A 27,151-nucleotide genomic window follows, 5' to 3' on the forward strand; every position below is an offset into this window, starting at 1 on the left:
GAGTAATGGGGCAGATTTTATTAGACTTTTGAACTACTCTTTCGCCCATTCCTGTAATTTCAAAATTGGCTTGTTTTGTTGGCAGTTGTAGCCTATTTTGTGCCCTAGACGCTATGAAAGATCGTTGTGATCCTTGGTCTATTAAGGCCCTAAGTTTAAGCAGCTCTCCTCGGTGTTCGATGGAGATGATTGCTGTGGTTAGTAATACCCTATTTTGTATTTGGTATGGTGTCTTTTGGCAATTTTCGGGATTTTGGTTTTTAGGAGTTGTTGTTACAACTAAACCTGTGGTTCTTTTTGTATAAACGCTTCTTTGGGGTGATATGGGAAATTTGCTGTAATGAAGCATTGAGTGGTGTCTTTTGGGACAATATAAGCAATTGAATTTGCTTTTACAATTTTACTTATGCGCATGCGACAAGCAATTTGTACAAAGTCTTTTGGATCTGACAAAATTATTTCGTTCGTCAACTTTTAAGTTTTTAAACTTCTCGCATGATTGTTGTTTATGCCCTCTTGTGCATAGTTCGCATGACGTATGACTGTTCCGTTCGGATGTGAACGATTGCGTTTTGTATAAGCTTCTGTTTAATTTGTTTTTGCTACTAGCTTGGGGTCTATTGACGCTTCTATTAAGGTCGTTTTGATAGTTTTGGGTTTTAATAATTTGTGTGTCTACCCTTTCAGCGATTTCATACTGGATAGTTAGAAAATCTTTCATTTGTTACCACGTTGTGCATTTCTTTCGTCATGAGAGCGATTGCTCCCACAAAAGTAACGATTTTTCTGTTAAAGTGGCGGTGCATATATAATATTTACCAGTATTGGGTCCCAGCTGTCTGTGGGAATATTTTGTGTCGATAGAACCGACAAACAATTTGAAACAGTGGATAGTAGTTTAACAAATTCTTCACTTGTTTCTTTTTTAATTTTAGGCAAGTTTATTAGTGTCGTTACTTGTTTATCGACCAATATTCTTTCATTTTCATATCTAGATGTTAGAGCTTCCCAAGCCGAACTGTGCGAACTGTTTTACTATTGCGCCTGCTTGACCTTTAGTTTTGTATCGGAGGTGATACAGTTTTTGCGCTTTTGATAATTTTGGATGGTTGATGTAAACGGCAGTGAACATGTCCCGGAAGGACGGCCATTCTTCATAACCTCCATAAAATATTTCTGTGTCACATGCGGGCACCTCGAGATGGATGCCTGAACTTGCCTCTTGAATTTGTATTTGTGGCAGCTCTACTCGCTGATGTGGAGTAGGTGCAATTGCTTTTATTAGCTTTAATTGATCAGAAATCATAGCTTTTGTTTCTTCGTACTGGTCTAAGCAGTTTTCGTATAGTGCGTAAGCCGATGATTTAAAATCGTGTGGTAGATGTGAATCGTCATAATCTACTATGGCGTCATGAGCCGTTTGGAGTCGAGTCCGAAAATTGTCAATATTTTTTTTTTTTTATTTCCAATAACGATTCAGAGATGTCTTGAATCGGTGAAGATGAAAATCGAGTGCAGTATCGTGTTAATCTGTTACTCTCAGAAATGAATTTGGCAACCTGTTTTGGGCGTGTAGCTCCTACAAGTGTAGTTTGACTTTTGTCGCCATTAACCATTTTTGTTATGTTATTTATTACTATATGTGTCAAAGTTAATTAAAATTTTCGCAGTGTAAACTGATTTAAATGCAGCAATAAATGATAATTAATACCGAATACTATTTTACGTATATACGATTTTTTTCGGGCTAGATAAATATTTACTTGCGAAATAATTTTTTAATTTGTATTTTATTTTAAATATATATTTGTGAGCGTTATTTAAATTTTCTTAATTTAGTTATTAAGAATGGCACTTTTAATTTAATAATACTTATTATGTCCTTATGTTAATGTATTTAGGTTCACCCTAATACACGGACTTGTTAGTATATATTTATGTGCTCGTGAAATTGAGAGCTCGTTGAAGAGATCAATACACTTTGTACATAAGTATGCACGGATTGTTTGAGCGTATGTATGTATATTCTCTAATGCAATTAAGAGCTCGTTAAAGAGATCAATGTGCTTTTAGTTTTTTATGTACGCAATCCTGCTTGTTTGTTACAAGGGGTATTGCGGGATGTATGCCAATGTGGACTTTGAAAATATGTTAATTTTTGTTTTTAATAAATTATTTATTATTTTACAATTTTTAATATCTACAAGCAATTGTAGTAGTGTTAATTTTACCACAACGTTTATTGTTTATGTAATTTTACAACTTTTTATATTGTAAATTTTCAATATGTAATTGACCCAATTTATATAGGGTATATAAGCATATGCATAGATTATATGCCGTATGTATAAATATGTATGTTCAAAGAGAGCGCGAAAGCGAAGTGAATAATGTGCAGGTACGTTCCCGTATGCACTTTGTATTTATGTACAATTATGTTTTGGTATGTAAATATGTATATCAAAAATATATATAGGTATAAGATGTAAGCAAATATGCATATATGTATGCTTTTGTTTTTTTTCTTTTTTTTGTTTTTATACTCTCGCAACCTGTTGCTACAGAGTATAATAGTTTTGTTCACCTAACGGTTGTTTGTATCACCTAAAACTAATCGAGTTAGATATAGGGTTATATATATATAAATGATCAGGATGAAGAGACGAGTTGAAATCCGGGTGACTGTCTGTCCGTCCGTCCGTCTGTCCGTCTGTCCGTCCGTCCGTGCAAGCTCTAACTTGAGTAAAAATTGAGATATCTTTATGAAACTTGGTAGACATGTTTCATGGTACCGTGAGACGGTTGGTATTGCAGATGGGCGTAATCGGACCACTGCCACGCCCACAAAACGCCATTAATCAAAAACAAATAACTTGCCATAACTAAGCTCCGCAATAAGATACAAGACTGTTATTTGGTACACAGGATCACATTAGGGAGGGGCATCTGCAGTTAAAATTTTTTTTTTTTAAGTGGGCGTGGTCCCGCCTCTAATAGGTTTAATGTGTATATCTCCTAAACCGCTAATGCTATAATAACAAAATTCACTGGAAGCAAATATTTTTAGCACTTCTATTGACGGTGTGAAAACAGTTGAAATCGGGTGGCAACTCCGCCCACTCCCCATATAACGGTACTGTTAAAAACTACTAAAAGCGCGATAAATCAAGCACTAAACACGCCAGAGTCATTAAATTTTATCTCTGGGATGGTATGAGATGACTTTATAGGAACCGCGTTCAAAATTAGACAGTGGGCGTGGCACAGCCCACTTTTAGGTGAAAACCCATATCTTGAGATCTGCTTAACCGATTTCAACCAAATTCGGTTCATAACGTTCTTTTCATGTTTCTATGTCACAGTGCAAAAATGGGCGAAATCGGACTACAACCACGCCTACTTTCCATATAACACCATTTTAAATTCCATCTGATTATTTCACTTTCCACTATGCAAATCAGGCAACAATGACTGTATCGGGATAAAACTTTGCGTGAATAATGCGATTAAAGTATGCCACCTTGTGGCCAAAAATTGTCTAAATCGAACCAAAACTGTTTAAGCCCCTAAGTACTAAATATGTGGACCCCAGTGCCTATAGTTGACCTTCTACCGAAAATATCAGCCAATCCACAAAGAAATCTCAAACGAGTATACTATTTGACTTTGCGAGAGTATAAAATGTTCGGTTACATCCGAACTTAGCCCTTCCTTACTTGTTTATATTAGAATTTTGATTTATACTTGTGCCTTTGCTTACTTAGTTTATGCAATCCTGCTTATTGTTTTTTTTTTTTATTAAACATAAGGGGTATTGCGGGAGAAATGTGCAAGTATATAATTGAATTTGTTTTTTGTGTTTGTTAATTTGTGTGTTTGAATACACAAAGGTAAGCTTGTAGTTAGGCAATAAGGTAATATTAATTTTTGTTTTTGTTTTAATATATAAGTATGTTTTTTGAAATATATGTTATACCAGACTGTGTTCGGTTTTTCCCGCAAAAAAAAAACTCGAAACTGAGACAGTTTGTAACCGTTTTTTTTTTGGTAAACGTATTTGTTATTACAGGTTCTATATATATAAAACTGTAATTTTTTACATACATATATGCACGATAAAATAAAATAATAGGAAACGATACGACTCAATTTATGCTCCCTCAAGGGTTTTTTGAGGGGATAATATATATGTATGTACGTGTGTGTATTCCTTTGTTGTCAATTCCTTTTTCTCCGCTTCCAGTTGAGCTTGGTTTTAGTGATTGTTGTTTTTGTTTATTATCGTTTGTTTTAAATTCGCGCCCGTTTAGTTGTTTTTATTTATGTTGATGTATTTAGGTGCTTTAGTATTTCGCGCCCGTTTGTGTGAATTTTTGTTTGTTTGAACCCTTTTGTATTTGTTATTGTCTTTATGTTTTGGGCTACACGCACTTTTTCTGTATATAATATAATATGTATATAAATATGTATATATACGAGTATGGATATTTTTCCAGCACTGCACTGCGCTTTGGTTATTTATATATTATATATATATATTTTTTTTTGAGTCACTGCACTCTTCCTTAGTAGTTTTGTAAATGTTTATGTATATTATTTTGTTTTCCACTACACTTCACTTCACTGTATCTTTGGTAGGTTTGTGTTTAAACTTTTTGTTTTTTGTCACCAAATCTTGGACGTAAATTATAGTGCCTTTCGTTTAGGCTCGAAGGACCATGTTTAAATAACTAATAAGTTAATTTTACCTTCACTCACCGTTGGCAAAATTATTAAAAAAGGGAGTCGATTTAGGCGGGTGCTCGAGGATCTGATCGCTAGCGAGTCGAAAATTCTAAAAAGCGGGAAGTTGATGTGGCGCTCAGGCCCGTAGACGATAAGCGAATGAGGTGCGCGCAGGATCGCTATTACTTCGAATGAGGTGTATCTGCTGCGGAGACCATCCTATTTGTTTGCTGAAGGGCGCGATGCTGTGGTGTGTTGAGTTGTCCCGTGTGGTGATGTATGAGTGTGGTGTATTGTAGTGCGTTATACTAGGGTGCACCAGTTCTTGCCGAGTAGAGTGGCGTGTATGTGTAGGGGAGGCTTATCTCATTTAAACACCTGTATCTAACTCTATTAGTTTTAGGTGATACAAACAACCGTTAGGTGAACAAAACTATTATACTCTGTAGCAACAGGTTGCGAGAGTATAAAAATCGGGTACAATTCATGAACAACGTAATCATAATCCAAACAATGTATTAATTAGTAAATAATATTTCCAAAATATTCTAAATCACTCACAGCGATATATGTACGTATTAAATGTAAATTTATACTTTAAGAATTTTAATAAACAAAAAATATTTGAATATGTAATAAAAACATTCTTAAAGTACATTTAAAACATAACACGGCAGCACACTGTAGCAGATTTGAGGCGTTCGGAAGTTTTAGTAGTAGAATATTAGTAGGCAAGCCGTACCAAGTGTGACTTTAGTAGTAGAATATTTAGGGCAACCCGTACCAAGTGGGACATTTTTGCGTGTGTATTTGTGAAAATTGTAGGATTGGTTACTTGGAGATTTATACAATGGTCGCACCGCCAGGCATTGTGGCTGGTTTATTAAATAGGCGAACGATGCAAAGGCATTCATAGCAAAGGCAACAGGTAACATAAAACTTGTATTATAAACAAGTAAGGAAGGGCTAAGTTCGGATGTAACCGAACATTTTATACTCTCGCAAAGTCAAATAGTATACTCGTATAAGATTTCTTTGTGGATTGACTGATATTTTCGGTGGAAGGTCAACTATAGGCACTGGGGTCCACATATTTAGTACTTAGGGGCTTAAACAGTTTTGGTTCGATTAAGACAATTTTTGGCCACAAGGTGGCATATTTTAATCGCATTATTCACCCAAAGTTTTATCCCGATACAGTCATTGTTGCCTGATTTGCATAGTGGAAAGTGAAAGAATCAGATGGAATTTAAAATGGTGTTATATGGGAAGTAGGCGTGGTTGTAGTCTGATTTCGCCCATTTTCGCACTATGACATAGAAACATGAAAAGAACGTTACGCACCGAATTTGGTTGAAATAGGTTAAGCAGACTTCAAGATATGGGTTTTCACCTAAAAGTGAGCTGTGCCACGCCCACTGTCTAATTTTGAACGCGGTTCCTATAAAGTCTTCTCATACCATCCCAGAGATAAAATTTAATGTCTCTGGTGTGTTTAGTGCTTGATTTATCGTGCTTTTAGTAGTTTTTAACAGTACCGTTATATGGGGAGTGGGCGGAGATGCCACCCGATTTCAACTATTTTCACACCGTCAATAGAACATTTGCTTCCAGTGAATTTTGTTATTATAGCATTAGCGGTTTAGGAGATATGCACATTAGACCTATTAGGGGCGGGACCACGCCCACTTAAAAAAAAAATTTAACTGCAGATGCCCCTCCCTAATGTGATCCTATGTACCAAATAACAGTCTTGTATCTTATTGCGGAGCTTAGTTATGGCAATTTACTTGTTTTTGATTAATGGCGTTTTGTGGGCGTGGCAGTGGTCCGATTACGCCCATCTGCAATACCAACCGTCTCACCGTACAGAAACATGTCTACCAAGTTTCATAAAGATATCTCAATTTTTACTCAAGTTAGAGCTTGCACGGACGGACGGACAGACAGTCACCCGGATTTCAACTCGTCTCTTCATCCTGATCATTTATATATACATAACCCTATATCTAACTCGATTAGTTTTAGGTGATATAAACAACCGTTAGGTGAACAAAACTATTATACTCTGTAGCAACAGGTTGCGAGAGTATAAAAAGTAGCGGAATACTTACAGATATGAGAAAAAGTTCAATAAAGATTTGAAATGAGTGTATAATGTTGCGTTATTTGACGACACACCAACAAAATGAAAAGTGTTGAGTGTCATCTAAAAACTCTTAACAAATACAAAAAGTAAATGAATAAAAAGTTCATTTAAGCACTGCGCAGCAATGCTATCCTGTGTAGCACGTTCACCCAAACTTTGCGCGATCAGAGCACCCACTAGCTCGTCAGGGTTAGCTAAAGCCTGCTGAAAACGCGTTTAAATATCACCAATCAACCACTCGAACGCCTCGGCCGACAGAAAGAACTCCTTCGCTACATACTTCGTGCAAAGAATGTAAGTAAGTCTTTCCGAACTTAAAGCACAAAATAAGGCAACCTACCTTGAAATAAGCAATGGGATCACTCGATTTCCAGCTCGGGCAGCGCGTTGAGAGATTTCCTCCGTTCTCCGTAATTAGATTTAATAAACTCTTTAGAAAAAACATAAAATTCATGAACTTACCTTCTTTATAAACGCCTTTGAATCTATAAAACAAAATAAAATAATATAATATAAGTTTTCATACGCATATCAAAACACACGCTTACCTCAAAATATTTTACAAATAATGACGGTCATTGTTGATGGAAAATGGTAAATGTATATGTGCGTCTCATTCCTTCACATTCAAACATTTTGCATAATGAATGTTGCTACTTTTACAACAGAGTTCTCCATTCAAAAACAAAAAGTTATTTTTGAATATATTGTGGTGGAAGAAGTGAAATTTTACAAGTGTGGTAGTGAGTTGGTTACAACCGTCTTGTAAGGATGTGTTCAAAATTCATGTAATGCCTGAGTTACATGTACATGTATTCTGCAAGCAGATCTGCAAAAATATGTGCAGCTAGAATACATGTGCATTAATATTTGACAAACAGATGATTTCTGAAGGTAAACAATTCAAAAATTCCAAGAAATAATTGATAAATTAAACAAAAATCTGACACTGACGAATTGTATTTATTTTTCTTAAATTTTTGTATAATTTCAATGAATAAGAATGATAATGGTGCCAGACTTAGCTCACAGAATTATTGTTTTTATGTTGTCATCATTGAGATGCAGAACAACTGCTGTTAACTCTGTACATATTTTCCTGACGCATGCACATAATATATGCACATGTGTTTTCGAAATTATGCCGTGTTCATTCCTAATATCGCAACAGAAAATCGCATTCGCAGTTGCAACGCCAGGCATTGTTGTTAATTTATTAAATGATGGGCGAACGACGCTAAGGTATTCATAACAAACCACACGCAACACGTAACATAAAAAAAAATAGCGGAATACTTGCAGTTATGAGAAAAAGTTCAATCATAATTTAAGATAAGTGTGGCTCACAAGTTTTCTCAAAGCATTTCACAGAACAAGCAAAATTTGAACAGCAACGATGAACTTTTAGATAGTTCCATCTGACTACCATGTGGTGACTTTGGCCAATGAGATTAACGAATGTTTAAACAATCGTTTTTATAGCGAAATGTTGAAACATTTCGATTGACCATAAATATGCACATACATATATATATATATTTCTGCAATGTTTATTAATTGAGAGTATTTTCCTGGAAATAAAAATTAATTAGGAAGTAACATCAGTACTAAAAATATGATGGAAGAAACATTTTTTCTGTTCTCAAGTCTATGTTCCTAAAATGGATAAAATCGGGCGAAAACTTTACTCCATCTATACGTTTATATTTATATATCAAAAAAATTAATTGAAAATAAGTTCTCTAAAATACCTGAGCAATGTCAGAAATTAATACAATCAGCCATCCCATTTATATGCCTGATTTTAGTATAATTTCCGCTGACGGGAAGTAAATCGTGAATATCAGTTTCCTGCCGATTTCACAAAGATGCACTGTTATTAGAAAAACACGCTTTCTCAATTTCATTAAAATAACCGATATATTATATGTAGGATAAAGTAAACTGGAAGTTCGAAAATCCTTATATTTGGTATATGGAGCTAAGAGGAGTATTGACCCGATACAACTCGTTTTTAACACAACGGTATAATATTATTATATATAATAATATATCTCACAGATTTACCGATATTTTCGCCAAAAAGTCAGAAATAAGCACTGGGGTCCCCATATGTGGCGTCTGGGTTCTTCAAAAATTATGGTCCGAGACAAGTTATGGACTGACAAGTTTTGGGCGCAAGATGAAATACCTCGGGGGTATTATTTGTGAAAAGTTTTATCCAAAAACATTGATTGGTTCTTGATTTGCATACAGGAAAGTGAGTGAATCATATAGAATTTAAAATTGTAGGACGTAGGCGTGGTTGTAATCCGATTGCGCCCATTTTCGAAACATAACATAGGATTTTCAGGACAATATTTTGCATCGAACTTGGATAAAATCGGTCGAACAAAACCCGAAAAGTTCTAAAGATGGGCGATGTCACGCCCATCGTAAAAATTTGACACCGTCTTCTATAAAACTTTGAGTCCCTAGAGCATTAGTTTTTTTAACAAAACCGTTATATGGGGAGAGGGCAGGGTTATAATCCGTATTCATCCATTTGCATTGCGGTGGTAGGGAATTTTTAAGGATTTGTCCTAATCGAATTTGGGGGATATGGCTTTAATGGCTAGAGAGATATGTACATTAAACTTATTAGAGGGCGGGACTACGCCCACTTTAAAAAAATGTGTAGCCCACAGGTGCCCTTTGCTACTGCAATCCCCTGTACCAAATAACAGTTTAATGTCTCAATTTAGCGCTTGGTTATGGCATTTTATATGTTTTCAATTAATGACGTTTTGTGAGGTTATTCGCACAGTTGGCTCCCCTCGAAGCGGTTCCTGCTTGTCATCCATATAATCAATTCCGATTCTGGTTGATGTTTTCCGCATCAACTAATTTATTAAATTTAGCAACTTCGGTTGAGTTTGTGTCACACAAATCTCATTTGAAGACGTGTTTGGAAAAACTTTATATCAAACTAAGGAAAGTATCGCCGCCATTTCATTCATTTAAGGAAAGAGTATAAACTGTTATTAGACAATAGTTTTTTTTTGAATTTCCTTAAAATTTCTTACGTATTAACCAATATATGCGGTTTAAAGTGAACTGGAGGTTTGAAAATAATTATGTTAGGTATATGGGGGCTAAGGGAAGTGTTTACCCATTTTTGGCACAAATTATTGTGCGATTTCGACAATTTTTGGACGTAAGATGAAATATCTTGATTTAACTATTTGTGCAAAGTTTTATTCTGATAACTTCATTAATGTTTGATTTGTATACTGTAAAGTTAAAGAATCAGACGGAATTTAAAAGTTTGTTATATGGGAATCAGAGGTGAGTGTCATCCGATTTAATTTTTGCAGTGTTTAATAGGAATGTCGATCCTATAATCGATCGAATAATTCCTGAGGTATAGGATTTCACCTAAAGGTGAGTGGTGCCACACCCCTTGTCAAATTTCCACACCGGATCCTAAAAAGCCCTTACCTACCATCTTGGATCTGAAATTTAATGCTTGTGGCTCATTTATTCAGTGAGTTATAGTACTTTTAGTAGTTTCAAACATAACCGATATATGCGGAGTGGTTATAATCCGATTTTATCCATTTTAAAAGCTTCACAGGTGGTAAAATCACTTTTGCGAAGCAATTAAGGTTGATATACAAGTATATTGAGCGGTTTGGAAGATATGCATTTAGAGAGTGGACCCACGCCCACTTTTAACAGTCCACAGGTGTTCCTGGCTACTGGGATCTCCTGTACCAAAACTTTGAAAGTTTTCATTTAATGGCGTTTAATGGTTTAATTTTGTGGGCTTGACAATGGTTAAAGTCCACCCGGAAATACCAACCTCCTTTGGATGCCAATGAATATGTGTACCAAATTTCATCAAGTTATCTAAATTTTTACTGAAGTTATCCCTTGCACGGACAGACAGTCTCCGGATTTCAAATAGTTTCGTCATCCTAATCATTTATACATACTTATATGCTATATAACCCTGTATCTATCTCGATTAGTTTTAGGTGATACAAACAAACTTTAGGTGAACAACTCTTGCAACATGTTGCTACAGAGTATAATTAAGTCGGCAACTGACTTACTCGTACGAGTATATGGTAGTAGATATTGCTACAGAGTATTATACTTTTGTTCACTTAACTGCTTTTGTATCACCTAAAAATAATCGAGATATGACGAGCCGAGTTGAAATCCGGGTGTCTGTCTGTATGTCCATCCGTCCTTCCGTCTATCCGTCTGTCCTTACGTGCAAGCGATAACTGGAGTAAAAATTAAAATATCATCATACACATGTTTCTTGGCACCGTAAGAAGCTTGGTATTGCAGATGGGCGTTCGGACCATTGCCGCGCCCATAAAACACAAATAATCAAAAACATGACATTAACGAAATCGAACTACAACACAGCTGATTCCCATACAAAACAATTTTACATTCCATCTGATTTTTTGATTTTTCAATATAAAAATCAAAGTTGTATGAATATATCGGGAGGAAACTTTGCCCAAATAGGAAGCTATATAGCGTCTCAAAATTTTCAAAATCTGACTAAAACTGTTCAACCCACCACATACCGAATATGGCTGACCTTTTGGCGGAAATATCGGTAATCTGTGGGATATATTATTGAAATTCGCTGAAAATGTTTTTTAATAAGATACCCTTGTATCAAAAACGGGTTAAATCGGGTTAATACTTCCCTTAGCTCCCATATACCCAACGCATATAACTAAGACCAATAGAAATGGAATTGGTGGTACCGGTCTAAACCTCATTTCCCTAATACATATAATGAATTCCAATCTTCTGGTTGACGTTTTTCACAGCCAAAGCGGCTGAAAAAATTAATTTAGTTTATGGGCCCGATACTGTAAACGAACGTGTAGCACAAAAGTGGTTTGCTAGGTTACGTTCCGGTAATTTCGATGTCAAAGATACACCACGCGTCGGGAGGCCTGTCGTCGAAAATTGCGATAAAATCATGGAAATAGTGGAAACAGACCGTCAGGTCTGTGAGGAACTAAAGATAAGCCAGAAAACCGTTTGGAATCATTTGAATAATCTAAACTAATTCGAGTATAAGAAAATCAGAGTCATTCACAAAAACTATTATTGTAGAAGGCAAACCTTAGATGTCTTTCCATAATACGATTCATTGTACGAAATAAAAGTTTGGAATTTTAGTATGGAGTTTAGTTATGGTTCATTTTAGGTATTTGATTAACGACATTTTGTGGGCGTGGCAATAGTCGAATATCGCCATATGCATTACCATTGTTAGGTCTGAGACTGAGGGAATCCTCTTTACTAGTCGCCAGTAACAAGAAACATTCTATGATACTTAGGAACTTTCCGTTTCTTCCCATAACAACGAATTTTTGAAATCGTACAGAGCTGAATCTAAATCCGTTCTCCAATATTTCCTTCCCTTCGAGAAAAGAGTGGAAAGGGGCGAGGTGCACAAAACCGTAGGAATAAGCATTTATACGGATGGTACCAAACTAGATAACCGAGTGGGTGGTGGTGTCTTCTAAGATAAACTCAATAGACACCAAAATCGTCTTCCAGACCACTGCAGTGTCTCCCTTCACATATAAAACTTGTCATACTGATGATGTTCATCATCAGAAGTACGGAGTGGTTCTGAGAGGAATCAATAAAGGGCATCCTAAAGGCCTAGATGTGTCGTAAGACAGCCACAAGTTTTATTGGTGCGTAAAGTTCTGACAACTGTTAGTTTATGATCTTTTAATAAATGATAAGCGCTCTTGTAACTTGTAAAAAAATTATCCATAGTAATATTTCGTGAAGTTTGTGAAACACATTGTACCAGTCAATCAATTACGTCGTAGAGTTTATTACTAATACCATAAGCCCAATCTCACCCTAAAGATATTTTTATATTTTTGGTGTAATAGGTGTCATTGTCCACCAAAGCATAGATTTTTATGCCGTACTTTGCTGGTTTGTATGGTAGATATTGGTGGAGACCCCCACAGACACATTGTGTCTAGAAACACATTCATTCCTGTACCGTCTATGGCCCATTAGTCAATTGTGTTTTGACGAATAGAACGCGCTAAACCAGGTAGAAAAAGGAAGTCAAATAGTGTCTTCATTTCTACCAGTGTTGTTCCTGATTTTTGTGGAAATAGCACTGAATAGGTGACTTCTTGCCTCTTACAATTGTACTTACGCCAGGTAGATAATTAATAATATTAGGGAAAGTAAAAAGTTCGTTCGGTCTTTATCTAAGAGATGGCGTTATTGTCCATAGTACTAGTGTTACGTGTCGCATCATGTCATACTATACGGCGCTGAAAACGTGTTTATTCGAGCTAAAAGTTTGTCCTTGATAGTTTTTCGATTGATTGACCCAGTACGTTTTGAGCGCTCGTCAAAGATGAACAGCAGCAAAGAGAAAATTCGCTATATTTTACAATTTTTCTTCGATCAAGGCGAAAAAACAGCCAAAGCGGCTGAAAACATTAATTTAGTTTATGGGCCCGATACTGTAAACGAACGTGTAGCACAAAAGTGGTTTGCTAGGTTCCGTTCCGGTAATTTCGATGTCAAAGATGCACCACGCGTCGGGAGGCCTGTCGTCGAAAATTGCGATAAAAACATGAAAATAGTGGAAACAGACCGTCACGTGAGCACTTATTTAATTGCTGAGGAACTAAGGATACGCCAGAAAACCGTTTGGAACCATTTGCATAACCTTGGATTCAAAAAGAAGCTCGATGTTTGGGTGCCACACGAACTAACGCAAAAAAACATGATGGGCGGAATTTCCATCTGCGAATCGCTGCTGATTCGCAACAAAATCGACCCGTTTCACCCGGCCTAGACAGTGGCCGGATTGACGGCCAGGAAGGTTTTGCTGTGTGTTTGGTGGGATTGGCAAGGAATCATCTACTATACTATACTATATGGCCAAACGCTCAATTCGGTCCTCTACTGCTAACAACTGGACCGCTTGAAGGCAGCACTCATCCAGGAGAAGCCATCTTTGATCAACAGAGGCCGAATTGTGTTCCATCAGGACAACGCCAGGCCACACACGTCTTTGGTGACTCGCCAGAAGCTCCTGGAGCTCGGATGGGAGGTTCCAATGCACCCACCTTATAGTCCGGACCTAGCACCAAGTGATTACCATCTTTTCCTGTCCATGGCGAACGCGCTTAATGATGAGAAGTTGGCTTCAAGAGAGGCCTGTGAAAATTGGCTCTCCTAGCTTTTTGGCAATATGGACGCAATCTTCTACGAGAGTGCTATAGTGAAGTTGGCATCTCGTTGGCAACAAGTTTACGAACAAAACGGCGCATATTTGACTTAAATCGGACAAATGTACACAAATTTATCATCTTTTGAAAAATCAATAAAAAACCGAACGAACTTTTTACTTTACCTAATATATATATTGATCATAAAGAATAAATTCATGTTTGATGAAGCTTCTTTTGCAGTGGGAAGATTATAACGGGTGATTCAAGTAGAGGTACTTTTTTCAATAGCCTCTTTCTGACGGATAAATTGTTAGTCGTGTCAAGCTGTCATGTTATTTTTGTTTCGCGCACTTCGCTCAACTTATGGTCAACATAATCGGCCTACTACGCGTACTATTCGCAACACCATCACCCATCTTGAGACCCTACATTTATTATTAGATACTATTCGACCGAATAGACCACGTCCAGTACGCAGTAAAGAAAATATAGCGGCCGCAGCTGAGAGTGTACACGGCTCCTTTTAGGTCGATATCTTGAATTGGAGGCATACAAAATACAGCTTGTGCAAGAACTGAATACGCTCGACCTTCCTTAGCGTTCCAAGTTCCAAGAAGATACCACGATTTCGAGCCAAATTATGTTCAGGGATGAGGCCCATTTCTGGCTAAATGGGTATTTAAGCAAGTCAAATTGCCGCATTTGGAACAAAGAGCAACCCGAAGAGGTTCAAGAGCTGTCATTTCATATTGAGAAATAACAACGGTTTGGTGTGGTTTGTGGGCCGGTGGAATCATCGGTCCTTATTTCTTCAAAAATGATTCCGCTGAAAACGTAACCATCAATGGCGACAATTATAGCGCCATAATAATTGATGATTGAAATTTAAGCTGGTGATCTCGGCGACATTTGGTTTCAATAAAACGGCGCCACTTCCCACATATCGCATCAATCAATGAATTTATTGAGAGAACAATTCGGGGAGCAGATAGTTTTACATTTTGGGCTGATCGATTGGCCCCCATGATCGTCTGATATCGCACCGTTAGACTTTTTCCTGTGTGAATGTAGAAATTGTAAAGTCCGCTTCGATTGAGGCTTTGGGGCAAAACATCAAGCGTGTAACCAGCCAGTTACCAACCGAAATGCTCGAACGAGTCATCGAAAATTGGACTCAACGGATGGATTACCTGAAATGTAGTTGCGGCTAACATCTGAACGAGATAGTCTAATGCCAAATAATGTTCTTTCGAATGATAATAAATATTCGCCATTAAATTTGAACTTTCTGTAATTTTTCACTCAGCTTCACTTTCACTTGAAGAAGTTCCTTGGGAGATGTGTTTTACTTCCTACCTGTTCATGTATATCTATCAAACTTCCATTATTCAGAACTTCTTGCGGTGGACATTCCAGGAAATCGTGGCAAAGAAATCCAGCATGTTGAAAGCATTTTCTTATTACAAGAGGATCTAGTTCGTCCCAGGAAGGAACCAACCATCGAATAGCATCGAAAACAGAAATAATTTTCGACAAATCACTTGAATTGTTGCATTCATCAAGGTGTGTTATCAGAGAAAGCATAATTTTTTATCTATACTTTGTTTTTACATTGTGAATAATTCCTTGGTCGAGAGGTTGTATTTCTGCAGTTAGGTTTGGTGGCGGAAACACATTTGAATATTCATTAATTAAATTAATGATAAAATAGTTTTTCTATTTTGCTTCTTTATTTGATCATTGATAGAACTAAGCCATAACTGAAATATTACAGTTGTCATTCAAGCCTTTCTATTGTGAGCCCATTGTACAATAAAAATTTTAGTGTCGACTTTATTTCGATGAAAGGTTCGCCACTTCGCAACGTTATCTATAACCAGCGGCATTAAATTTTCTCCTGGTAGTTTTTCTTTCCAATCTGAGGTCCACATTTGATCCTTCACCACTTAAAGCTTTAAATTGAATGTTATGTCTCAAGTCTATTTGTAACTCAGAGGCCAATAGCTTAGCCTTTTCTTGAATTATTGAACCACTAATAGGAATATTCTTAAACCTGCTTTTTTCATAAAACGATTTCACTCCCTCTTTTTTCAAAATCAGTTATACGTATTTTTCTTTTGCGTTCCATATCGGGGTTGTTTTCTAATTCTTTTATAATATGTTCTTTTTTTTAAGACCAGCTATAGTTGATAGATATGCTTTTATTAGCCGGTTCATTCAATATCTCACTTTTAATTTTCAGAGATAACTCTACTGGATGTTTTCTTTTTGACATGATTGTAATAACTGATCACGCTTAATTGTGTCATAGCTAATCCATGAAATTTGATGCATACATATTTTCGTAAAAATAACGGTATTGCAACGTTTGAAAAGTTCCATTGATATTGAAATACATATACTTTCATTTGTGTGTAACATATGCATACAAACATGCAGACATATTAAATGTATTGTTCAAGATAAAAAGGGATTTTAATGCTTCCTGTTTAAAAATTGAGACAAATTTTGTCCAATTTCCAAGATAGACAGTATCCAAATTATGCAGTGAATATACATATGTATGTATATTTTCTACTATATTAATTTGGTACAGAACATTTAGTCCAATTTGACCGAGTGTCGAAGTTATAACAGGTTTATTGTATTACATTTTATTCAATATTTAAATTATTCGGATAGATAAATTGCCTCAAATATAATAAAATCTATCCTATAAAATCTTTTTACAGATTCGAATGGAACTTTCTCTCCGGGGTTTCTGGAATAGTTCGGTATTATACAACATTTCCTCATTGCAAGAAATGTATCCCCTGGTAAGTATAATATATGTATATACAGCAGGATAATATCAGGAATAAAATGAATTCTCTCTTTCGGACTAATAGTCTTGTGTTCAAGTCTATTATTGGTCAGCATGCCATAATATTTCTGAGAAATCCCGGTCACTTAATTTAATTCTTTAATTTTATACTCGCACATATGTATACTCCATAAAGTCAGCTAAAATAAGGAATAGGTAAGGACCCAACTTTATTTTAAACTCATTCAAAAACAAGAAAAAACGGTAACTTCGGTTGCACCGAAGCTATATTACCCTTCACAAATACTAAAGATTCCTAACAAAACTTGATTTTGATCGGTCAGTTACAGAGAAACTCCCCTGCGTTGGATTTGTCAAAAGCTTTCGAAAGAGATAAAAACGCTAAATCGGAGCTCTCACAACCACTAGAAGGAGTTTCTATTACCTCATATGCAAACCATTTTACGATAAGGACGTCGGGCAATGGAACTGATAACATGTGTTCAAAAGTGAACGCATATCTCCTAGAAATTTATCGCTTCTTTACTGCAAAAATCCTTAAATTCTCCCCTGTAAACTCCGCGCCCACCCTCTTTACAAACTTTACCCCAACTTTCGACGTTTCCGTCATTAATGTTAAAATTTCGACGATATATAACCTTAAAAATTTAGGTGTTACAATCGATAGTCTGCAATCCTTTACTGTGCAGACAACCGCGATTGTTACAAAAGACAGAGCCGCAACAAAATTTTCAAATCGCTAGCCGGCAGCACTTGGAGTAAGGACAAAGAGACGTTGTTGGCAACATACAAGGAAATCGGCCAGCCAGCCATTAACTACGCAGCCCCATATGGTCGCCTGATGGCCAGATGGCCGGCCGACTAAAACAGGATACCTTCGATTCGTAGCCGCTTCCGCTCGGTTGTTTTCGCAGAAACTATCCCTGCAGACACCTGGTTGAAGCGGATCTCTCTCCCAGGAGCATCATACCGACCAAGTTCCGACGGGAAATGAGTCCCCGCATGACACTAATCACCTCTTTGAATGTCCAATGAAACCAAAACTCTTTACTCCCTTCTTCCTATGATCCGAACCCGTCGAAACAGCCCGTTTCCTGGGTCTACCGCTGTGTGATTCCGATAAAAGTTAACTTATTGATTTTCCCCAAGCAGGGTCTTGATAATCGTTACAACAACAACAAGCTTTCCCCATCATTATCTTGTTGGATGGAGTTTCGAATTTTTCTTACTATGCTGTCAAATATCACAGGTGGCAACACTTCAAGCTCTTAAGCTGTAATTTTTTGGCTGTGTACTTTTGTGTTTTTATTTTAAAAAATTCTTCAAGTTTAATTGATTTTTTTACCGTGTTAATACAATTTTTAGTGATTTAACTCTGAGTTTCATGATAAGTATTAAATGTTCTTAAGTTTTGTGCAGTATTAAAAAGTTTAAACTTTCGAATTTTTGGTGCCGAGTCAGCTTTTTGTTTCATTTTGTTTTATTTTATTCTATTTTCTCTCTTTATTTATCTCATTTACTTCTTTATTCACAGCTGTGTTGCGTTTAGCTTTTTATTTGTTACAGTGCTTCTAAAATGCTCGCTATATTGCTTTTTTAAACTGTCTTGGTTTTAAACTTTGATAAAAAAAAATTGCTATTATTTTTGCGTTTGTTCTTAATTGAATTTATTATTATTAATATTTTATTAACACACTAATTTATTATATACCTATTAAATTTTGTTCTACTTACTCTTTTATTTGATCTTCATTCTTGTGGTTTATTATGTCTTGTAACTTCCCCAATTGTAACATTAAAGGCGATCGCTACGTTTCATGCTGGCTTTGTGATGGGCTTGCCCGTATTAAATGTGATGGACTGACAGGTAGATTCTTAGATTCTATTCTCGACTGTAAGGGATTGCGTTGGTCTTGTTTAAATTGTATATCTATTGAAATCGATCTATTTAAAGTTTATAGGGAGACACGCAATGGCTTTAACGAAATCGGTCGTGATCTTGTAACCCTCACTGAAAAATTTAGGCACTATGAAAAATTGTTTAAATCTTTTAAGTGCCTGAATGATTCTCACGAATCCCCTAAACCTGCTCCTAAGCGTAAACGTCGTTTCGATGAAGAAACACTTAGTTCTTCTGTACAGAAAAGAACGTCTCCTCCCAATGACCTAATAAATCTCTCTTCTCCTTGCCCTCAAGGTGATAAGCCGTCAACTTCCAAAGAGCTCAATTCCCCAAAAGCTCTATTTAATAGTAATAAGTGTCTTACAATTCCAGAGGCTCCCCCTATTAACTTAGTAGCATCAGTTAATAATTTGATAGTTATTCCACCTAAAAAGTCTATATTTATTTCGAGACTTGCCAAAGACACCTTGGTGGAGGACATTAAATCTTACATTTCGTCACGTTTAAAAATCGATGATATAAATATCCGTAAATTTAACTTCAATTATGATAGAAGTATATCATGTTTTAAAATAGATGTATCTCTTGAAACATTCAAAAAGATCTTAGATAGTTCATTCTGGCCACCTGGGGCTTTTCTACGCGAATTTAAACCTAAACTTAGAAGTCAAACTGAGGAAAACATTGTTAAATTACCAAAAGCAACCACCGATATAAAAAACTGATTGGTAGAAATTCGCTAAGTATTTATTATCAAAATGTTAGAGGTCTTAATACAAAATTAACCGACTTGTATTTGAACAGTTCCAATTTTAATTTCCATATTATTGGATTTACAGAAACTTGGTTAAAACCTCACATTTTTGATAATGAGATTTTAAACAGCGAATTTCAAATTTTTAAATGTGATCGACTGAACGGAATCGGTGGAGGTGTTCTATTTACCGTGCATTGCTCTATCCAATCTGAAAATATTCTTGTTTCAGGGACCGACTCATTTGAATTTAAATGTATTCGAGTCTACGTTAATAGTTGCTTTATTTATTTAACCCTATCTTATATACCACCCCATTCGGACTTATCTGTATAAATGCAGCATGCTTCTTTAATAAATAGTGCTACCTCCATGGAAAATAATGCAGATTCAATAACTGTATTAGGTGATTTCAATTTACCGTGTGCTTCGTGGAAACCTTTCGATGACTATATCGTGCCGATTTGCAATCGGTCATGTTTTAATGAGTTTTTCGAAAAAATGTCCGAGTTGGGTCTGAACCAAATGAATTTGATTCCGAATAAATTTGGTAAATGCTTAGATTTAGTATACGTTGATACCTCTTCAAAGTGTTCCGTTATTCAGAGTAATCCTCTTGTTCTACCAGAAGACTCATATCATCCAGCTTTGGAAATATCTGTCGAAATCTCAGGCAATGTACTTGATAATAATCATCAAACTTCGTGCTTCTGTACTCGGTTTAACTTTGCAAAAGCTAATTTAAAAAGTTAAATACAGAACTTTCTACAATAACATGGCATTGAATAGAGTGTCTTTCATTTTGATAACATTATTACGACATTATTTGAAAAGTATGTTCCAATAGTAATTGTTAATAAAAGCAAAAGTATAAGTCCGTGATTTTCGAAAGAGTTATAGAAATTGGAAAACAGAAAAACTGGAGCCTTTAAACATTAAAAAAAACCGGTTCACTTGTCGACTATTCTAAATATTCTCTATTGCGTCGACAATATTTTGACCTAAACAAAAAATGTTATAATAATTACATAAATAAAGTAAAAAAGAATATTGTAAGTAATCCAAAATCGTTTTATGATTTCGTCAACTCCAAACGCAGGAGTTCCAAATTTCCGTCCGCAATGAAATACAAATCTATCATTTCAAGTGACAATGATATTATAACCAATATGTTTGCAGAATTTTTCAAGTCAAACTGCTGTAATAATTCTTCCAAAACTTTTTCTTATCAGCACGTCCTGTGTTCGATTACTTTAATTAACGCTCCAATTATTTCTGAAGAAGACGTCTCACTTAATTTAAATAAGTTAAAACCATCTTTTAGTTATGGCCCAGACATGATACCCTCATGCTTCCTAAAAAATAGTGCCAAATATATTTACCTGCCTTTGACAAGGATATTTAATTCCTCTCTTAAACACGGTATATTTCCTGCAATATGAAAACAGTCATTTATAATCCCTTTGCATAAAAGTGGATTTAGATCCAACATTGAAAACTATGGAGGTATCGCAAAACTATCAGTTATACCTAAACTTTTTGAAGCTAACATCACTGACCATATAACCTTTTTGATTTCTCCGTTAATTTCTTCATCTCAGCATGGATTTCGTAAAGGGAATTCGACTATAACAAATTTACTTGAATTTGTAAACCATGTATCATTGGGTTTTAGGGAACATAAGCATACGGATGTTATATACACAGACTTTAGCAAAGCTTTCGATAAAGTACATATCTCGATTCTCATACATAAACTTGATCTGCTGGGCTTTCAGCCAAGATTCCTTCAATGGGTATCTTCCTATCTTTATAATAGAACACAACGAGTGATATTTGAGGATACACCTTCAGATACAATTAATGTTTCTTCAGGTGTTCCGCAAGGTAGTCATCTTGGCCGGATTCTGTTCTTGTTGTTTATTAACGATATCTTTTAGTAATAGAATTCTCAAAAATTTTATTATACGCTGACGACGTAAAGCTTTTTAAATCATACACTTAAACTGAGGAGAGGTGTCTGTTGCAAACAGACTTAAACAATTTGGTTGCATGGTGTGATAGAAATGATTTGCCATTGAATCTCAATAAATGTAAGACGATGTGCTTTTCCCGTAGATCTGTGCACCCCTCTTCTTATGTAATAAAACACCATATTCTAGACCAAGTTTTTAACTATGTTGATTTGGGAGTTAATATTGACCCTAAGCTGAATTTCAGTCTTCATATTGATACCATGGTCTTGAAAGCAAAAGCTGTCCTCAGTTTTGTTAAACGTTGGTCTAAAGAATTTAGAGATCCGTATATTACTAAAACACTTTATACAACTTTGGTTAGACTTATATTGGAATATGGCTCTGTTGTATGGAACCCTAGCTACTAAATCCATTCTGACAAGTTAGAGTCGGTTCAAAAACAATTTTTACTTTTCGCTTTAGCGCATTTCCGATGGGGTTCTAGGGTAAGTATACCTCCATACACTAGTCGTTTAAAACTTATTAATCTACCTGCACTTTCTAGTCGTAGGGAAATGCTTGGCATAATATTCTTAGTGAAAATTTTGAATGGAACAGTTTGCAGTTCTTTTCTCCTGTCTGAAATTAAATTTAATATCCCGGTTTGCCTTTCGAGGCTTTTTTTGGGTTATTATTATTTATTATTGAGAAGCATATACGAGGCACCCACCGTTCAACATTTTTGTTTCTTGAAAAAAAGATTTGTTCATTCGTCATGTTGTGGCATTCAAAATAGTCCTCATTTGGTACTATGCATTTATGCCAGCGCTATTTCCAATCGTCGAAACACTTCTCAAACTCGATTTTTGGAATAGACTAGCTTCTTTAGCGATTTTCATCTATCTTGTAAAACGACGACCCTTTAAAGTTCTATTTAAGAAAAAAAAAAGGAAAAAGTTACACAGAACCGTATCTGGGGAATATGAATGTTGGGGCATCGGTGCAGAAGTGTTTTTGCCAAGAATTCACGAACAAGAAACGAAATGTGAGCAGGTGCATTAACAAAAATCCATGCCATGAGAAATATCTCTGACCTCAGATTTCTGCTTAGCTCAATATGTACAAATAACAACGCACGCTCGGTCACTTCAAAGCGCTCGGGAGCAGGTAGGTGAAACTTTAAATGCGTTTTTCTCAAAACTATGTTTTTTGAACTGATGACAACTGTTACTCGAAAACACTTAGTAGATTTTAATGAAATTTATACAGGTTTTAGAATACATAATAAACTCGGGCCTGATCAAAAGATTTTTTTTTTCAAAAATTTCGATTTTTTAAGACCAAACTAACTGTTGATTTTTTCCCAAAAATCTAGAAAAAAATTTCCTGAGGCCGTCATTTTGTTAAAAAAAGGTTAGGCCCAGGATTATCCATTTATAAAACTATTTTTTTTTCATCTGATTGATTTTAGAGGAAACTCCAAGGACTTATGATTGTCACCGCAAGGACCTTTTTTTTGGAACTGGGTCAACACAGACAGCTATAACTTTGGAAATTAAAATTTTTTTTTTGAAATTTTCGTGACTTCAAGTCAAAACATTGTATAATAACGTCATATTACTAATTTTGTAAAATAACATGATTTAATAGCAAAAAAAAAATTGCTGAAAATTCTAATTTTTTCGGGCCTCTGACTACCCCTAACCCCTTAAATAATCTGTGCGACCGTATCTGTAACGCCGTGTATACTCGCGCAGCTTTCTCGTTAGCTTGCTCTATGTCCACTTTATAGTTAATTCTCGCATCTCCTGCTAGAAATTAGCAGTGCTTTTGCTTCCGGTTTTTGCCCGATCGGTTGAAGCTTCGCTGTTGTTAACCATCTCTTAATTTTCAGTGCAACAGTACTGCATATGGGATCAGTTTGGTGCAGTTCTTTACTACGATTGTCACCGAAATATCGTCGGCATACCCTATTATTTCCACTTCCTTCGGTGTTAGAACTATATATAATACGCAGGAGTTGTGAGGGCATTTCAAGACCTCTAATGTTTGCATTATGTGGGCCCAACACGTAGAATTTAATGTATTTATTACATCTAAAGTAACAATGACACAATAATCTTTGAAGCCGTAGCGGAGTAGTCCAAACCAGGTCTTATTTTTAAAATCTTGCGTAGTCTTTGATATTGCATGGTACCTCCACTTCTTTGATATTGTACCCTAATTTTGTGACAGCTAATTCCCAAATCAGTGATTTCACTATTCCACCAATATACTGGCTCTCGGCGGCAGTTGTACCTTTTTCTTATCATAGCAGCATCGCAATCTCTGCTAGCATGATCAATCAATAATTCTGCTTGTTAATTCGTATCGGTTGAGTTGCTTAATTCTTCATATATCTAAATCGTAAATAAGTTCCACCCGCTGCTTTGAACTTTTTGCGGCCGCTCAATTCTCCTTTGGCATTTATTATTATTGCCAACGTCTATAACTAGTGCTTGGTGGTCGCTATGTATGTATATTTCACATATCTGCCACTTCTTCTTTCTTGCTAGGAACTTCCAGACAAACGCAATGTCACTTCTGGAAGAGTTTCCACTATTTTCAAAGGTGTTCTTGGTTCGCGTTGTTAGCATTACCACGTCAAGTAATAAGAATGCTTTAGCAAGGCGTTTCCACGTTGATTTGTCTTTCTACTTGCCCATTCCAAAGTTCAGACGTTGACATCTCCTGCTATTAGATTCAACGTTGTTGTTTGGACATCTCTAACTCATATACTTCTAGCCATAAACTTGGTGGCATATAACAACTATAGATGTGGACACCACAAACCTTTGCTCTGACATAGAACGATCTACCTTATTACTACATACATATATTTTCTTCTCATATACCGATTGTTTTAACAGTTCACGAGCTTTCATTTCCTATTATTACATGTTGCTAGGTAAACTGGTCATCTTTTACTACCGATTTATTGTTTACTATTCACCCTTTCTTTAACCAGTTTTTTATGGCTTTTCTCCTTATGTCCTTAACAGTCACCCAGTTTCCATCCATTAGCCATTTCTTTTCACTTGCAAGAGGCTGATCCCCATTTTTTCTTCATTTACGTTTTTCTACTCTTTTCTCAACTCCAACCCTTAGCATGTCTTGCTCTTTTTTGCTTGCGTTTTCCAATTATTCTTTTTGGTGTTTGCTATGGTTTTGTTAGGTTAGGTGTTCGATCCGCTTTCTTGGATTTTAAATTTTTTTCTTGTGCACGAGTATGCAACCTCGAAATAACGCTTATGGTATAATCTCTCGCATGCCATTATTTATTAAGCATTGAGGTGGATGTATAAAACTTATGAGCTTATTGATGTTATCTCCTAGCTCCGCCATATAGTCCCTACCAGTTTGCGCCATTTCTACTGCAGGCGTGCTACATGTAGCGAGGGCGGCGACGATATTGCCTGTACAAGTCTTTCCATAGAAGGAACTTTTTCTGGCGTCCGAGCTAAGTTTAACCTTCGCTTGAAGGGGTCTATTGTTGCGCTTTCAACCATATTTTTAGCATTATCTGATACATTGGCCAAGTGGAATACCACCGTATCCTTGCAGCCAACCGTACCATTTTATACATACTGGAAGGCGATTTGTTTAGCCACTCCTAGTCTGGAGACAGACGCTGCCCAGTAAGCCGCTCACTCTGAGTCAGACGCTTCCATAATTTTATTGGTTTGGCACTTACTTATGTCGATTAACCCCATGACAGAGACTTCGTCGGACAAATCTAGCCTTATTGACTACATCCTCTCCGTTGCTTTGGTCGGGGACTGCTTACTGAATATTCGCAGCTAACCTGCATATCTGGAGGCTGTTCAGCTATCCGCCACCTGATGACCCCCACAGTAGCCCTGTGTTACATACATACACATGTAAGTACATACAAGTATGTACGTGCAAAACCATCACCATTCATAAACGAAAGCGCTTCACCAAAAACACAAAGGCATTTCATTCATATGCCCAACCCCATGCATGTCAAGCTGTCGAAGCCACATTTGGCTTTGAATTCACTAACAGCAACAAAATATGATTTCAGCTTTTTGCAATCGGTATAAGGAAACAGTTGTTGATAGAGGGGACAAGGGATTGGTTGGATTTTATTGTTGTTTTCATGATGCATGGAATTTTCGTTGTAATTTACATAAAAGTGTTAATTATTTATTTATTTTTTGTTATAATAACTCTATTTATTGAATCTGCTTTCAAAGCTTAACAATAAGTAATAAATTGTTAAATCTATTTAAAACTAGACAAGCTCAAGGTTCTAGTTGAGCCTGTTTGGTGATACCTTAATCTTTAGAAGGCTGATAGATATTTTCTTTTTAAGTGGATTAGATTACGTAGCAAAGCATTAGCTTATTGCTTTGGATGGTTACGGAGTTAAGTTCATAGTTCTTTTTACTGTAATTTATCTCTCACTTCATCATAGGATCTTGTCTTATGCTTTAGAATCTCATACTAAAGCCCAGTTACAAGCTTCAACAACATCATTAAAATATCGCGGCTGACGGTTTGACGATTACAAAGTAGCAAACATATAGCTAATTCAAAGTCTTTTTTGGTACTTTGGGATATAGATTTCTACAAGGTGGTGTTAACAATGCAAAGCATATGTATTGGGGCAATTAATCCGAAAGGAAGGCAACTGTATTACACTACTATGAACAGGCAAAATAACCTTGACATAATTTCTCCTGGTAAGCCAACACACTGGCCGAGTGGTCGAAACAAAATACCAGATTTAATTGATTTTGGTACAATTAAAAATATTGATGGATCGCTTATAACTGCTGATATATGTACTGACTTATCTTCCAAATGATGAAATAGAGAAGCTAGTAGCTCAAAAAAGAACAGCTAGACGTGAATGGCAAGCAAATCAAAGTGAGTCTCACTTGTCTAGTAAGACTTCAAATTTTAAAATTAAGAATATTATAAAAGAGATGAATCCAAAAAAGTCATCAGGACACGATAAAATTCATCCAAAAATGCTAATGGAGCTACCAAATATTGCTGTAGTAACGCTCTCCTTGCTTATTAATGCAATTTTCTGTTTCGAATATTATCCAAATTCATGGGAAACGTCATCATGATAGATAAGCCCGGTAAATACTTAATACAGGCGTCTTCTTATAGACCAATAAGTCTCCTACCCTTCCTTTCAAAAAAATTTTAAAAAGTATTACTATCAAATATGTCTCCTTTCCTCCATAAAAATAATACATATCCAATGCACAATTCGTTTCGTGCCAAACATGACACTGTAGAGCAAATAAATAACATAGAATGTTAGTTGAAATTAGAAAAGCATTTGAGTACCTAAAGTATTGTTCAGAAATATTCCTTGATGTAGCTCAGGCATTCGATGTCACATCAGAGCGTCAAGATTACGACAGGAGCATTTAGCTTTGGTCGAAGAATTACTAGTTAACTGGCGAATAAATGTTAATGAACAAGAGTGTAAGCATGTTACATCAGAGAACGTAAAAGAACGAGAAGGTGCAAATTAAATTTTGTATGATGCTCGATTGGTTGGCTGAAAATTT

The 27,151-nt window shown here is 36.0% G+C and overlaps 1 protein-coding gene across 4 annotated transcripts in view; it reads left to right on the forward strand.

Moving 5' to 3' along the window:
* The window catches only part of Nepl16 (Neprilysin-like 16), a 1,095,435-nt gene that overhangs the window by 292,776 nt on the left and 775,508 nt on the right, over positions 1 to 27,151 (forward strand). For all 4 annotated transcript variants that reach the window (XM_070113033.1, XM_070113031.1, XM_070113030.1 and 1 more), the window contains exon 5: positions 16,851 to 16,934. In XM_070113033.1, coding sequence (XP_069969134.1) covers positions 16,851 to 16,934 — 84 coding nt within the window. The remainder of the gene's footprint in view (positions 1 to 16,850; positions 16,935 to 27,151) is intronic.

This window comes from Bactrocera oleae, chromosome 2 (assembly GCF_042242935.1).
Source record: "Bactrocera oleae isolate idBacOlea1 chromosome 2, idBacOlea1, whole genome shotgun sequence".
Taxonomy (NCBI): domain Eukaryota; kingdom Metazoa; phylum Arthropoda; class Insecta; order Diptera; family Tephritidae; genus Bactrocera; species Bactrocera oleae.